The sequence below is a fragment of the Anabrus simplex genome, chromosome 6 (assembly GCF_040414725.1).
Source record: "Anabrus simplex isolate iqAnaSimp1 chromosome 6, ASM4041472v1, whole genome shotgun sequence".
Lineage (NCBI taxonomy): Eukaryota > Metazoa > Arthropoda > Insecta > Orthoptera > Tettigoniidae > Anabrus > Anabrus simplex.
The window spans coordinates 296,595,980-296,613,760 of NC_090270.1; the positions used below are offsets into that span (position 1 = coordinate 296,595,980).

Sequence of the window (17,781 nt, forward strand, 5' to 3'; positions counted from 1 at the left end):
TCAACATTCCCCGTCCTGGGTACCAAGGGTATTATTTCCCTTTGAAATTCTTCTTGTATGCTTTTCTCCTTCAACTTCCATACTTTAGTTCTTTTCTCTCCTTAATGGGTTTTTTCCAATCTTTCCCATTTTCAGTTTTCCCATCACAACTCGATCTCCACCAAAGGATTCTTCAGGCATGGCTGTAACATCTAAAAGGTTCTTTCTGCATTCTTTTTCTATGATTATATAATCTCTCATGGTCTTTGTTAGTCTAGCTCCCCAACCATGCCTTGTAATCTTCTGACTGTTCTTCTTTTTAAACCAGGTGTTTCCAACAATCAATTGATTCCTCATGCAAAAACCCACCAACAACTCGCCTTCTGGATTTACATTTCCATATCCAAAGGGCCCTAAAACATTTCCTTTTCTTGTCACCTTTGTCTTGTCGCCGATTCACGCTACACCCCCTCCAACTACTCCTAATGTCCTCAATGCTCTGCCTCCCCCTCCTCTCCCGACTCATTCTCCGCCTTCACAGACACACCCCTACAATACACGTAGTAGCAGAATAGCGACTGCCAGATCGTCTCAAACAACCAACAAGGCTAGTCACCTCTCTGTCAACACTAGGGGTAAGCGTTGTTAAACTTCCACTCATTAGTAGAATGTTCTCTGTGTTTCCAAAACTTACATTTATTTTTCCTATACATTTCAGTCTTCAACACACATCACATTGTGAATTCTCCCACATCTAAGGCTTTATTGAACACCCTATTTGTTGAATCTACACAAGACAGCTCATGACTACAATCTACTACAAAGATTATTCTATGAAAGAGACACAACACTTCTATACACTGATGGTTCAAGCACCTTTTGACCTTATTATGCAACAACTTGAAGTTAACAACTCTACTATAATTCTACGTACCTGATTCTCATTCAACAACGTTCGAAGATTTATTTTTTGATATTTTAATTAATCCATGTTTCATTAATATTAACAAATTTGTACAATCCAATTGTATGTTAGATCATTATGACTTTGTCTCATTCTACAAATAATCAACTTGTACTATTTTTAAACAAACACTAATATCCATTCCATGTACAAATAATACTATGACAAGTTTATTATTGAATTTTAGTTACATTTAAGCATCGCTTTCTCCACAGACTAGACTTTTATGACTGTTTTATCTTGTATTAATGCATGTATTATACAGTACTTTGATGATGAACCCAATTCAGGGGCCTGACTTGGCTTTAGATTAAGTGTGGCTGAAGATGCTTACGAAGCTTAAGCGAAACATGTCCCATTTTAATATCTATGTAACTTTTGTATCTTAAAGATAGTAAAGTATTGTAATGGTGGTTTTTAATAAATTTGTTTGAAATTTTTTACATTCTGTACTCCAATACGGTTATTATAATGAGATTCATAACATATAATATTTCCTTGTCTTTCCATTCCAACTTGTGGATTTAGATCTCCCATCAATAGCACTTCCTTATCTTCTATCTGTCCCTCCACTTCCTCTAAAAAGTCTTCTAAATGTTCATCTATGCAACCAGTTTGTGGGACATACAACTGAAATAGATCTTTCAGTCTACATAATGCATCCAAAAGACAAGATCTCTGCAAGTATGCCCGAAGAAGGTGCTCCCATAGGAAGGCCTTCTTGTCAGTAAGTTATAATAATAAATGAGAAATCATTATTGGAAAGGATAAATTTCAAAATGTTCATAAATTTGTCAGTTTCATATAGGCTTGGAGAGCTGTGCTTGTATAGGTTGTTCTTAATTATGTGAATAGTTTTGTTGACAGGTATGTTAGAATACATATTAGTTATCTATAGGAATGTAGTGTATAATGGGGCTGTAGTATGAGGTTTGAGGAAATTTGGCAAAATTCAGCTGAATTTTTGATGGGATTCTTATTAAAAAATCTGTAGTGTTTCTTCAAAAATCATGTATAAATTAGGATGTTTTGTAGGTAGAACTATTTCTGTAGTTAATAATTGGTCTTCTATACCATTTTTATGGATTTTAGGCATCACTCTCACTAATGGGATACTTGGATTCATGCTAATTAGCTTCCGAACTTCATGTTCACTCAGGATGAACGAGGTGGTTTTTAGGATTTGTTTTAAGTCTCTGTGGACTTTGTCAGTAGGGTCTTTTCTGATCTTTATTAATGAGGTGTCTGAGAATTCTTTTAAAGTTTTTTTGATGTAATCTTGTTTGTACATAATGATGGTGCTATTCCCTTTATCGGCTTTAGTAACTATTAGATTATTTTCTCAGTTTTTGAGATTCTGAATAGCTTTTTTAAGAATTTGGGGAGTTTTTGGGTTATATGAATTATGAGAAGTGGTTAGGTTGGGTAATTTTTTTTTTTTTTTAACGTCTATCATCTTTAATCCCTTCTGGTTTTTGCAGAGGTAATTTAGAAATAGCCTGCTCTATTTCTGCTATTGTGGTTATTAAATTCTCTGGTTTGTTTGAATGGGGCCAATTAAATTTTGGGCCTCTTTGCCGTATGTTAGTTTCAATGATATCAAAATGCAATTCTGTTAAATTCTTGACGGGAGGATGAAAGTCATGTTAGTTTCAAAAAACTTGAGTAATTAACTTTTTGATGGTAGTCGCTACTGGATTTTTTACTGTGTAAGAGTTGTTCTAATCTCTTTTAAGTACAACCTATACAAACACAGCTCTTTAAGCAGATATGAAAGGAATTTATTAATATTTTGAAATTTGTCCTTTCCAATAATTATTTCTCATTTAATAATATAATTTATTGACGGGAAGGCCTCCCTATGGGAGCACCCTCTTCGGGCATACATGCAGAGATCTATGTTGACCATCTTGAAGAAAATAAGATCTTGAACAAAATAAAGGGAATTATCTTTTGGATGCATTATATAGATCATGTTTTTACTATAATTGACCAGAAAGCCTCTAGTGGCAAAACAATTCTTAATCATTTGAACCAAATAGATCCTTCTATAAACTTTGCGCTGGAATCAGAAGTTGACAAATCATTGAGTTTTCTAGATTTAACTGTCACTAGGTCTAACGTAACTTACCTAAAACATCTACAGAAAACCCACACAAACAAATATTACCGTAAGATGAGATTCTTTTCACCTTGAAGCCCAAAAAAGAGTGACTTTCTTCAGTTTGATCCATAAAGCTTTCGGTATCCCTTTATTGGCTAGCAATCTAAAGAAGGAAATGAACATAATTTATAGTCTAGCTATCAAGAATGGTTTCAATAAATCATTCATTGACAAAATTGTCCATAAATTCAGAAATATGTCTGTGACTACTCTTACGAGAGAACCAAAATTGAAAAAAGGGAGAACTACATCACATTTTCTTATAATAATAAGATATATCAAATCACAAATCTTTTTAAAAGACAGAACATGAATATAGTTTTTCAGACCGTCAACAGTAATTCTACTTTGGTTTTTTAATCATCATAAAACCAATACTAGATCTGAATTCTCAAATTCAGGAGTCTACAAATTAACTTGTACCCACTGCCTCGCCAGTTATATCAGGCAAACAGGGCGCAGTTTCTCTATTCGTTATCTAGAGCACATTAGCACCAGAAAAAATGGTAGATTCTCAGCCAAGAGTAGTTACATGTCTGACTATAACCATTCATTTTCAGACATTGAAAAAGATCTTTCCATCCTAAAAGTAATTAATAAAAGTGCTCTTCTCAATATATATGAAAATATTTTTATTAACATTGATCAAAGAATTAACCCCAGCAGCAACCAAAATGAAATATCTGAGACTTATAATATTCTCTTTGAAAAAAACCATTAAAACTTTTTTTCAGATTACAGACAATTCTAATGCTTCTAATTCATCCGTTCCCCTCCACTCAACTCTTTGAAGAAACCATAAAAACTTTTTTTCAGATTATGAACAATTCTAACGCTTCTGATTCATCCGTTCCCCTCCACTCGACTCCCCATACTATCACTCGCCTCACCCCTGCTCTGGAACACGCTGCTCCTAGCTTACAATCAACAGCAAACAGCAGTCCCACACAGAACCACACGCGAGCCAGCCGGACAAGAGAGAGAAACAGGGCGGAGATGTAAGTACTCAGACGCCGTAAACACTTTATTTACCTTAGTCATTTGCAAAAGTCTCTTACTCTTTTTTCTTTTTAGAATCTGTCATACACCAATAATATATAGATCGCACAAATTGTCCAGCTACATAATCCAGATGGAATGCCAGCAGCTATTATTATTTATTAAGTGGCCCAGAGCCAAAGTTACAGGGTGGGAAGTGTTATGAGGGGGTAGGGGTGAAAGATGTCAAATGTTTAGTTGTTTTGCATGGATTGAAGTTACCATGGAACCACTATGGAAAGAGAGGTGATTTTAGAGTAGATAACTTCTGTTCCAAAAGACCTATTCTAACATCACTCTTCTGATGATCTGCAGTGTAGGAGAGCTAAAACTGTACAGATTTTTCAGTCACCACGCATTGAAGTTCCTAATTTTGGTGGGTGATCATATTGAACTATAGAAGATAGCAGTGTATGGATATTGTCCTTGTCCTTTTATTTTTATGTTTGATCTAGTTCCCTTTCTCCACATTGCTGTCTCTTCTCTTGCTGGTCTGTCCTTGTATTTAAAGTATTGTGTGTTCCTTCACATTCATTGTTCCCAAACATGTGGGAATTGGGGGTGGATAGTGCACCCCAAAACAAAAAAACAAAACAAAAAAAGTCACTAAGAACATATACCCTATGGTAGATTGTTTACAGACTTTCCAACTTTGTATGGGAAGCATTGGTAAATAACCTTACATCCCACTTTGAGTAGTTGTCACCATATTGGTGTACGAGCAGCGATACTGCTTTCTAATTCAAGAACTGCTCAGATTGTCCACCGTGCACCTTAAAGCACACCTCATTGATTGTCATAAACGTTCGAACACACCAGACATTGCACGTATTTGGTAGCAACCTTGTTCCACATGCTATCGAAGTACTGGAGTGTCCATAACGTAATGCCCGATTCCAAACTTAATCCTAAATGCGATCCCCCCCCCCCCCCAATGGCGCAACAGCCCTGAAGGGCCATGGCCTACCAATAGACTACTGCTCAGCCCGAAAGCTTGCAGATTACAAGGTGTCATGTGGTCAGTATGACGAATCCTCTCGGCGGTTATTTTTCTGAGTGGACCTTGAACCTGCCCTCGGATATAGGTAAAATTCCCTGACATGGCCGGAAATCAACCCGGGGTCTCCAGGTAACAGGCAGGCATGGTACCACTACACAGCGGGACTGGCCTTGCTGCCCATTCTATCTAGTAACTAAAATGCCAGGCTGAATGGCTCAGAGCTGAGAGCTGAAGCGCTGGCCTTATGACCCAAACTTGGCAGGTTCGGTCCTGGCCCAGTGTGATGGTATTTGAAGGTGTTCGTATACGTCAGTCTCGTGTCAGTAGATTTACTGGCACTTAAAAGAACTCCTGCGAGACTAAATTCTGGTACCTCGGCACTCCAAAAACAGTAGAATATTATTATTATTATTATTATTATTATTATTATTATTATTATTATTATTATTATTATTATTATTATTATTATTGTTCCGAAAATTACTGTGGAATAGCAGAGGTGAAAGGTGCCGGGGTGAATGGGTCTAACTACGAGGCCGAGATATGAATTAAAATTGCATTAAAGGTTATATTTTCACATAGAATTTCAAAATTTAACAAATTCTCACTTAGTGAGATAACAATTGCAATTTTTTAAAAAAATACAAGATTCAGCAAAGAAAGGAATTCAAGATTTTAAATCTTTAACATATTTTGGTTACAAGACCTTAGTTTTACAATTTAGGGGTAGCTCAAAAACCAAAATTTGTTTAAAGAGCAGAAATACCATAATATGCGGAGCCCTTGCTCCTCATTACACAATCCGGCCTCCCAGAGGCACGTTTACAATACATTAAAGAGCTGACCCGCTCTCACTTTTCGGAGCCTATTAAAGGCCATAACAGACCTTAGCATTAATTGCCCTCAAGGCACAACTTACAAGGAAACAGGGGTATCTTGTACCCAACCTACTGGGCCTTAGCAGGAAAGAACAGGTTAAGTAAATGGCCCGCAACACCAAGTAGAATGGAGGCGTGTACTTGCACTCCTACATGAAACTTTTTAAAACCTACGAGGCACTAGGCCGATGAAACAGGGGCTATTCCCAAACTATGGAGGTGACTCGTATAAGAAAATTTTAAGACATTACAGAAAGGAAGAAAACCAGTTACAAAACGTAGTCACCTCCAATCAATATGAAGGGGAGCTCGAGAGGGTAAAGCACTCTCTATCCCCGAATTGCAGTTACAGATTTTAATGAAGTTTTTACATCAAACAGCAAAGAAAAATTACATGTCGGAAAGATAGTTTACTTTGTAAAGGGGATTCGGACCTTTCCCGAGGGTTAAACTGCTGAGCTAGCAAGAAATAAAGATGTTAAATGGCCATTACCTTATTGAAGAGCTGCTGCCTGATGGAGGCGCTTCCCGCCTCCTGCTACATGTCCATACACTAGGTTATAAGTTGATGAAGTGGACGAGAGACAAGAAAATCAGCAGTTTTTATACCCTTGGGTAAAATTCAAGACCTTTCATGAATAAAACAGCCACACCCACTCAATTTTATTGGTCAGTGTAGACAGTACACTCAAAATCGAAGAAGAAAGACGTGATTGGTCAAAAATTACAGAAAATCTGGATTGGCTCAATTCAAAACTGGCGGAAAGAAAAGATTAATATTGCCAACCTACAAATGAATGAACAAAATTTAGTAAAGAGAAAACTTATGTATACAAAATTTCTTCAAAAAAGTTCCTTCACTTCGCACCAGGGTGCATGATCATAGTTTTTTAGTAGACATCTATAAGAGAATGTCCACACTTCTTGATTAATGGAAAATAAAACAAGTTGAAATCCACACAGTATTGACAACTTCGTAATCACAAAATTTACATAGTGACATCTTCTGAGAAACTTATGAGTTGATCCAGTTTTTAAAGTTCAAAATTTCTCCTGTAGAGGAGGATTTATTGGCGCAAGATTTAAAACTGCGGCGTAGGGGTGTACCGCCCGGTACAATGATTATTATGATGATGATGTGATGATGTTATTATTTAAACAGGCATATCTCATACACAATCTACTGTAGGGCAAATGTTCATTTGTGTTTTGGAGTGTGCTATATCAATCCCCTGAAGACTTGATTTGTCATTCGTTTATTTCCATACTTGTATTGACCTGTAGGGATCTTTTCCTCCTGTGTTTGTCGTGTTGTCCTGATCTTTCACCATCTGTATTTTTCTTTATATTATGTCTCTTACCTCTTCTTGGGTTTATTTGGCTTTCTTCTTATCATATACTCCCCACATCAAGACTGCAAATTTGTTATAATGAGTGTTGATGTTCATCGTTATGACAAAGTTGGGAAGCCAGAAAGAGCTTTTCAGAGGCTCAGAAGAGATGGATAGAAAACTGGGATTGGTAAGGGCAGAGCCTGCAGTGGCTGAAGATCTGGTGATTGTCTTCATCCTTATTTCAGTCCTTGTATCCTCTTTCCACACTGACCTATCATTGTGTTTATCCTATTATGTGCTCCTTTTCATGTTCTTATCTCTATATATATGACTTAATTCGACTCGTGTTTTGTTTCTTTCCAGTACTTAAAAGAATAGAAAATGTTTAGACTAGTGCATATCCTATAATATTGTCTTTCTCTTAAGTGTTAAATCATTTTAGTATTTATTTGTCCACCACACTTTTATGTATGTTTCTGTGTTGGGTATTCAACCCGAAGGCTGGTTTGATCCTCCACAGCTTCGCCAATAGCTGTCATAGATAGCCTAGGTGTCACTGAAGAGGCATGCTAGGGAAATGAGGAGTGAATAGTTTCCAGTTACTTTCCTCACCGGGCCAGAAGTTGCTGTTACATAGCAGTCTGCCAAGCCAACTGAAATGAATGCACCAATTGACCGTACGAGTGATATTTTCACACCATTCATAACAGGAACTTCACTTTTATGTAGCTTTCATTTTTGTTTCTTACTATGATTCAGTTTAATGCGTACTTAATTTTCAAAATCGCATTGTACTCAAAATAAACTTTCACCGTATTAGGACATGTTCAGTACATATACAGCATAATTTGGATAATTCGAAGCTGAAGGGACTGCAATAGAAATTTAATTTACCCAAAATTTGAATTAGAAAAACTGGTTGTAAAATGGGTACATTAAGAAAAGACAATTTATTGAACTCAGATGGCAGTAATTACAGGGCTTTGGACACAACCATAATTGTACAGTACTGTACAAAATAAAGAGTATATACCATTCACATCTACAAGTTTTCATAGCTGTTTAAAAAATGTGCAAGATTTTTGTTTTTTTAATTTAATATACTGAACAGTAGTAAAGTCTTGAAGAGAATTAAGGAGCTTAAAAATGTCTTCACTTGCATTTTGCTGCCCCTCAACAAACTGTCTTAATTCTTGATTGTAGTTTGAAGCTTGAGTAGCTGTTATGACTGGCATTTCAGGAGTTCTTATTCTTCCATTTCTTTGTCTTCAGTTGCACCTTCATTCTTGGTTACATCAACAATGATGTCTGAATCAGTCAGCTCGCCGCACACCACCAAATCTTCCGTCCACAGTCAGCAAGTCCTCACAATGAACATTGCGGCATAAATTTCTTCAGCTTCTTCGCTTTCTTCCTCAATATGACAGAAATCAGCTTTCTGAAAACAGTTTGAAATTGTGGACTGAGACACTTGGTCCCATGCAGTGCTGCACAGTTGAGTGGCTTTAAGAAGTTTGATTTTGATCTTGTTGTGTTTGTCTAAGTGCCAGAAAGGATATTATGCAGTAAGGACCCATTGTAAAAGTGTTTGAAATTTTAAATGATGCCCTGATTCCATAGGTTGCATTACAGAAGTCATGTCTGGAGGAAAAAAGATGACCTTAACATTTTCCATAAGGGGAATAAAGTTGTGTGCGGTGCAGTTGTTGATAAATAGGATTATTTTTCTTTTCTGCTTTTTACATTTCTTGTCTAGTTTCAAGAGCCATTTTTGTTTAATTCGTACTCCACAGGTTTAGTTTTCACATTTTTGAAAAAGCATGGATTATATAAATTGCCTATCATGATTAATGGTAGTTACTTGGAACCGACCATATTAGCACCTAACAAAACTTTAACCCGCTCTTTACTGTGTTTTTTTCCACTGCAGTTCTTGCCAGTAAATGCCAGTATCTTGTTTGGATTGCATTTAAAAAACAAAGCTTTTTCATAAACGTTAAAAATGTCTTTTTGATCTGTATCCCTAATCATGTGTACCAAATTGTTTTTCCATGAATCTGCAGTGACCATATCAGTAGATCCACTTTCCCCACAAACATATTTGAACAACATTTTATTTCTGCCTTTAAAGCCATCGAGCCACCCCTTACTCGCCTTGAAACTTGTTTTCCCCAAGGCTATAGCAAACTCTTCTGTTTTTGCATGAAGTACAGGCCCAGTGATAAGAATTCTTTTGTCTCTTGCTTGCTTGATCCACTTTAATATACATTCATCAGTGTCTGAATTTTCTGGTCCATGCACTTCCTTTCCTGTACTAACTCCTGCACTGTTCAAAATTTCATCCCTCTGAAACGTTCACAGCATATTCACCGGTATCCTGAATTCTTTAGCGATGTCTGATTTCCTTAATACTCCTTTTTGCACTTCAATAACTGTAGTTTTCTCTGTTAGTCAACAATTTGTACTGATCACTTGAGGGTTTGGAAAGAGTCATAATACCCTACATTACTCAATAGAACACGAACATCACACAAAACACAACATGAGTACACTGAAAAGACTTAGGAAGGCGTTCGACTTTCCACGTCTGCAAGAAGACTGACTGTTGTGAGTACAGTTTGATTAACAATTGAAGTGTCCTGCTCCATGGCTAAATGGTTAGCACGCTGGCCTTTGGTCACAGGGGTCCTGGGTTCGATTCCCGGCAGGGTCGGGAATTTTAACCATCATTGGTTAATTTCGCTGGCACGGGGGCTGCATGTATGTGTTGTCTTCATTGTCATTTCATCCTCATCACGACGCGCAGGTCGCCTACGGGAGTCAAATCGAAAGATCTGCACCTGGCAACCCAAACATGTCCTCGGACACTCCTGGCACTAAAAGCCATACGCCATTTCATTTCAACGATTGAGGCGACCTTGAGAGCATTGAGCACAGACACTGTGCCAGCCAGGGATTCAGCGGCCAGTGCCAACGCAGTGGTTGAAAACAAGAACCGTACTATTTAAGTAATGAAAACTATTCGGAAATAAAAACTTTTTTAAGAATTTTAGTTTTTGACTTCGAATTCACCAGTATAAATTGGAATTGTCAACGAATTTTAATTAAATACACTTGAATTATCCAGGTTATACTGTAGTACATATTAATGAGATGTTTAATTATAGAACAAAAGTGGCCAACTGGGTGTCTGATCCATCAAACATTCTGTAACCTCTTTATTTAATTTTAAAAAAAAATTCCACTGAGCCCAATTTTGAACTGCAAATTTTCTTCCAATCTAGAGGACTTTCTGATCCACTATCAACTCAGTCTACTTCTATCCATCCTTGCAGTTTCTAATCTCCCAGCAACTATACGAACTATGGCCCTGGCAATTTCTCTACAGCTGAGTATGCTTGTCTTATGTGAGTCAACTCTGTCCATTGCAAGAAAGTGGATGTTGCTTTGAATGACACGTGGTGTGCCGTTTCTGGCTGCCTGAAACCAACAAATGGCAAAAAGTTATACCACACTAGTGGCATAGCTCCACCTTCAATCAGATGACAAGCAGGAGCTGAAACTGAGAAACTCAAACAACATATGAACAGTTGTGCTCTCTGTGGTAGTGTAGTAGTACAATAGCAGTGTCAGATCAAGGAAGAGTTTCGTCAGTGACACCAGGCCATCTCCAGCCACACCAAGCATTCTTAGGAATCAATTCTGGCAGCCACAATCCACACTGCCTGACAGCAACCGGCCAACAGAACTCCAGCACATACTTTGCAGTCTTGGCCTGTCTGGAAGACCCTTAATAGGATAAGAACTGGAATGCCTAGAACCAAGGCTACACTCAAAAGATGCAGTTACACACAGTACGCCGATTGAGACTGTGGTGCAATTCAAGATCTTGAGCATCTATTTATTTCATTGTCCAAACTGCTCTGTGGAAACCCAGCTTGAAGACTTCGGTACTGTCAGTGATGCAGCTTTTACGGCTGCTTCATACCAGAGTGCTTTCAACATTTGAGGATGCTTGGATACAATCATAATCATCAGTTTCTAATATGAATGGCCTTACAAAAGACTTGTTCCATTTGAGATCACCCTACATTTTGTTTTAAAATCCACATAACTAGTTCACCTACAAAGTCATATACCACATGTTTTACAATAGCTGTTCTGCTGCCCATATAGGACCTTATTTCTCACTCCCTATTTAGTTTCATGACTATCCATAGGACATAGGCTGTGGTCTTAAACATTAATATCTCATAAACTGTATAATTAACCAAACGTCTGTCCCCCTTAACATTAAATAACTCCTTCCACCTTTTCTTCCATCACTAACCTCTCCTGTGTCTTTGGTATACTACCTCTTTCAGACTTTTTGCATTTTTCTCACGCAACTCTTCTTTCTCTTTGATGAACATGTACTATAAGGTTGAAATATTTCACTTGTGTAGTTTTCTACTGTTGTGAGAGTTTGTTTTTCTTGCATACTTGTGTATATAACATTTTCTACAATTCTCCTCAATTTGGAAACCATTGAATAATAATAATAATAATAATAATAATAATAATAATAATAATGGTGTATGGCCTCTGGAGAGGCCTGGTGCGTGTCTTTTTCTCGTAGATGGCTTATTAGGCGACCTGCATGTCTGTGAAGATGAGGGCCCTACTTAGGATGGTTTCTAAAGCCGAATACGTCGCACACACCCAGCCACCAAGTGCCGACCTGGCCGGGGAACGAACCCGAGACCCTCTGGACTAAAGGCCAACACGCTAACCATTTAGCCATGGAGCCGGATGAAACCATTGAAATAAACTTATTTTGCAATGAACCAGTTTTGATACTGAACAAAAAACATGTTTTGTCAGGATTTCTATTTTTGTAACTTTCAGAGGCAATTTTTTTAATGTTTATGTTTATGTATTTTGTAGTATTTCACTGTATTTTTCTTATTTGTACATTTCTAGATATGAGGAAAAGAAGCCAGTGCCATTGTTGAGCTATGATGTTCACCCATTCGTCCCTGATGACATTAAATTGACAGTTGATGGTTACCGTCACTTATTGTATCAACTTGTTGAAGATCAGGATATGGAAGAACAAAGAAGGTATCTACTTGCCCATATATTGTTTAGAAAATATCCAAATACTCTAATTTTATTTCTTCTTTTGTTTTTTGTGCTGTTAAATCACTGAGCCCTTCTGTGGATCGTATAGTATACACATCAGCTTTTCACTGCTACATTTTAGATTCTTCTTGAGATTCTAGTGAGTTAATTAAATCGGTCCTAATCTAAAGCAGCTTCATTCTGCCTCTGCAATTCACAGGCAAATTATTAGCATTAGTGTTGGCTACTGAATGCATGATTCGAAGCAGTGTATCGATTCATTCAAGTGTCCGAGTGAATCGATTCACAGGAACGGTGAGCTCACGGCACACGATTCAGCTTACTCCCAGCGGACAGTGCTGAGTGGCGCACTCACTGGACGTTGACGGGGAGCCGAGCTTCCGCTGCAGCGAGACAGTGAATCATGGCACATCGAAAGAATCGTGAACGAGCGCGGATCAGTGAGACACATGGTACACACGGCTCCTTATCGGCTCACTGGACACGCGGAGAGCCGAACTTCCGCTGCAGCGAGACAGTGAATCATGGCACATCGAAAGAATCTTGAACGAGCCGGCTCAGTGAAACACAAGATACGCACGGCTCCTTATCGGCTCACTGCAGCGAGACATACAGTGAGCCATGCTACACTGAAAGAATCGTATGCTATAATGGACTCTCGAGCTCAGCTCATTTGAAAATAATACCCATTTGCATTCACTGTCCTCTTCTTACAGGGAGGTTTAAATAATAGATCGATTTATTTGCGGTGTTAAAAAGGTAGTAACATAATTCTGAAGTAGCTAGTAAGTAGGTAGGCTATTAGGTTATACTATTTATTAGTTTAATGAATCCTAGTATTATAACTTAGTTGATATTTGACAATTAAACTCGACTCTGGCCTGCCCTAAGACTATGAGTCATGCTCATGACCACTCAAAAGTACCTGTTTTATATTGGGAAGAACGGCTCAGTATTTTCTCAGTTCATATGTCACATCGTTGCACAAGACTTCAATCATATGTGGACAGACGCAATAACAGTATGTTGAATCAGAAAACCAGCGGGCTACTCTACATCTTGGGTAGCCTATACAAAATATGACGATTTAAAAAAATCCTCAGCTGATAGAAAAATACATATTTTCAAAAATGACTGAGCGAGTTGTCGTGCGGTTAATATCGCGTGGCTGTGAGCTTGCATTCGGGGGATGGTGGGTTCGAATCCCACCGTCGGCAGCCGTTAAGATGGTTTTCCGTAGTTTCCCCATTTTCACACCAGGAAATGCTGGGACTGTACCTTAATTCAGGCCATGGCTGCTACCTTCCTAATCCTAACCTTTCCCACCCTGCGTCGCCGGAAACCTTCAATGTATTAGAGTAACTAAGCATTTTTTCTACGAAAGGAGTTCATAGTATGAAGACCAGATGGCAGCTGCGAGCACTGAATGCTGTTGCTGCTGTCTTACCAGCACATACTACACAGATGCAGTAGGAGTGGTGACCAATGAGCCGTGAATCGGATCACTGTATCAATTCAGTAACGTGAACGGAATCAAATGAATCGAATGTCCCATCACTAATTAGCATAGGGTTGAGTTAAAGTACGTTATTGGTCTTAGGTTGATATAATTTATGAAAGTCAATAATATACGTTAATTAATTGGTTTGGTCAACAATCAATCAATCAATCAATCAATCAATCAATCAATCAATCAATCAATCAATCAATCAATCAATCAATCAGTCAGTACTGATCTGCATTTAGGGCAGTTGTCCAGGTGGCAGATTCCCTATCTGTTGTTTTCCTAGCCTTTTCTTAAATGATTTCAATGGTATTGGAAATTTATTGAACATCTCCCTTGGTAAGTTATTCCAATCCCTAACTCCCCTTCCTAAAAATGAATATTTGTCCCAATTTGTCCTCTTGAATTCCAAATTTTCCTTCATATTGTGATCTTTCCTACTTTTAAAAACGCCAATCGCCGGGCTGAGTGGCTCAGACGGTTAAGGCGCTGGCCTTCTAATCCCAGCTTGGTAGGTTCGATCCTGGCTCAGTCCGGTGGTATTTGAAGGTGCTCAACTATGACAGCCTCGTGGCTGTAGATTTACTGGCACGTAAAAGAACTCCTGCGGGACTAAATTCCGGCAGCTCGGCGTCTCCGAAGACCGTTATAGTTAGTGGGACATAAAGCAAATAACATTATTATTATTATTTATTAAAAACGCCAATCAAACTTATTCATCTACTAATATCATCCCACGCCGTTTCTCTGCTGACAGCTCGGAACATACCACATATTGAAATAATAACAATAAGTTATTTCAATCAGATATCATCAATACGTATCAAAAATGATATTTATCACATGTAACATACCACTTAGTCGAGTAGCTCTTCTTCCTTCTCCCAGTTCTTCCCAGCCCAAACTTTGCAACATTTTTGTAACACAACTCTTTGATTGGAAATCACCCAGAACAAATCAAGTTGCTTTTCTTTGGATTTTTTCCAGTTCTTGAATCAAGTAATCCTGGTGAGGGGTCCCATACACTGGACCCATACTCTAGTTGGGGTCTTATCAGAGACTTATATGCCCTCTCCTTTGCATCCTTACTACAACCCCTAAACACCCTCATAACCATGTGCAGAGATCTGTATCCTTTCTTTATAATCTCATTTATGTGAGTACCCCAATGGAGATCTTTCCTTATATTAGCACCCACATACTTACAATGATCCCCAAAAGGAACTTTTCACACCATCAATGCAGTAATTTAAACTGAGAGAACTTTTCCTATTTGTGAAACTCGCAACCTGACTTTTAACCCTGTTTATCATCAAACCATTGCCTACTGTCCATCTCACAACATTATCGAGGTCATTTTGCAGTTGCTCACAATCCTGTAACGTATTTATTACTCTATACAGAATAACATCATCCGTAAAAAGGCCTTACCTCTGATTCCACTCTTTTACTGATATCATTTATATATATATATAATAAAACATAAAGGTCTAATAATACTGCCTTGAGGATTTCCCCTCTTAATTATAACAGGGTGAGATAAAACTTTGCCTACTCTAATTCTCTGAGATCTATTTTCTAGACATATAACAACCCATTCAGTCACTTTTTTGTCTAGTCAAATTGCACTCATTTTTGCCAGTAGTCTCCCATGATCCACCCTATCAGATGCTTTAGACAGGTCAATCGTGATACAGTCCATTTGACCTCCTGAATCCAAGATACATCTTGCTGGAATCCTACAAGTTGAGCTTCAGTGGAATAAACTTTCCTAAAACCGAACTGCCTTCTATCGAACCAGTTATTAATTTTGCAAACATGTCTAATATAATCAGAAAGAATGCCTTCCCCAAGCTTACATGCAACGCATGTGAAATTTACTGGCCTGTAATTTTCAGCTTTTTGTCTATCACCCTTTCCGTTATACACAGGGGCTACGATAGCAACTCTCCATTCATTTGGTATAGCTCCTTCAACCAAACAATAATTAAATACAGTAAGTACTTCAGATATGGTACTATATCCCACCCCATTGTCATTAGTATATCCCCAGAAATCTTATCAATTCCAGCTGCTTTTCTAGTTTTCAACTTTTGTATCTCACTGTAAATGTCATTATCATAGATAAATTTTAACACTTCTTTAGTATTACTCACCTCCCCTATCTGGACAATATCCTTGTAACCAACAATCTTTACATACTGCTGACTGAATACTTCTGCCTTTTGAAGATTCTCACATACACACTCTCCTTGTTCATTAATTTTTCCTGGAATGTCCTTCTTGGAAACTGTTTCTGCTTTAATATACCTAAAATTTGTTTAAATATGTTTTTGTGGCACACATTCCAAGATGATTTCCTTTATTCTCAGACGCAGGACTACAATGTATAATTAACGAAACTCAGAAAGGTGTGGCCTATTTAAATGCACAGTTTAATTAGTCGTGTTGAGTGTACTGTTTCAGGATGTAGAAACAAGATGAAATACTGAGCTGATCATGCTAAAATCTGTACATAACCATTATGGCAAAATTATAGAGTTCCAATCGGCTGCAACTGCAGGCAAAAAAGAGAAAGTAGGAAAATTAGCAATAAACTGAAAGCTATCGATAAAGAACTCACGAGTGACTTGATTTACTTTCTAGAACCCTTCAAAGAAGCCATGAACGATGTAGGAGACAGGAGTCAAACAACACAAAACGTGTTCCTTTGGTTCCGTCATCCAGTACCAGGAATTGAACCTGGATGCGGATGAGGGGCTAGAATGCTACCCCAGATTACGGTGGTGGTCAATCTTGATTGTTGCATCTACATTATTTAGGAATCCATACGGAATGTTTCTTTCATTTAACCCAAACTATTAGTGAATGCAGCACACCAGTGATCGGCCACTCAGCTAACCTGATTGGTACGCCAGCCCTAGTATGCCCAGCCTGCAAAGGAACAAAGGTCTGTTAGCCAAGCTGCCTTGATGTGGCCCTCGTGATGCAACAAGCCCAGCCTCACTCTGCAGTGCTGTCACATGATGCAAACGTAGCTGGCAGACACATGTACGAGCCTAGCCAAGCCTGCCACAGTTTACTGTTCATCTCTGGTGGTGGTGGTGGTGGTGGTGGTGGTGGTGGTGGTGGTGGTAAGGTCGTCAATAATGGCTTAGTCTCTTGAGCTCCATTCTGACTTCCCTCTTCCTGTTCTTTCCTTTAATGTCTCACATCTCTTCTTGCTGCAGGTAATTTTGTACAGTTATAAGCAATCCTGAATCATCCATCGGAAGTGTTCTTCCCACTTCTTTCTATAGCTGCTATTTCACTCAGTGATTAGCCTGATTCATAGTTCTTGTCCATTATCCTTGTGTACAGATTAATAGCGTGTGATGACATGAGAGCAGTTTAAAGAGGAATAACAAAGAGATTAAATTAATATATACAAATATATTCAAATTTTTGGCATTAGGGCTACCATCTTAAATATGTCTTGAAATCTGCTATTCAGGTGGTTGCTGCATGTAGGTCATCCAAAGAACCAAAAAATGTGGAAGACCATGTAATCCTTAGTGACTTCAACAGCCACTATACTATGGGATGTGATAAATGTATTGAAAGAAGTGGTGACAGGTTATTTGGATGGATGGATGGATGGACGGACGGACGGATTCAAAGGCATTAGTGCAGTAGAATCCAGCCAGCAGACTGTTGGAGGCTTATATATGTTCACAACAGTAAGCTGCGTCTGTGGATCAGTGGTAGTGTCGACCTCCGGATCCCAAAATAGCGGGTTCAAACCTGGCAGAGGTAA

The 17,781-nt window shown here is 38.2% G+C and overlaps 1 protein-coding gene across 1 annotated transcript in view; it reads left to right on the forward strand.

Annotated features, from left to right (window-relative positions):
- Positions 1-17,781, forward strand: part of LOC136875990 (uncharacterized) — a 240,126-nt gene that overhangs the window by 70,557 nt on the left and 151,788 nt on the right. The window contains exon 7 of the mRNA XM_068228293.1: positions 12,320-12,460. Within this exon, the coding sequence (XP_068084394.1) occupies positions 12,320-12,460 (141 nt within the window). The remainder of the gene's footprint in view (positions 1-12,319; positions 12,461-17,781) is intronic.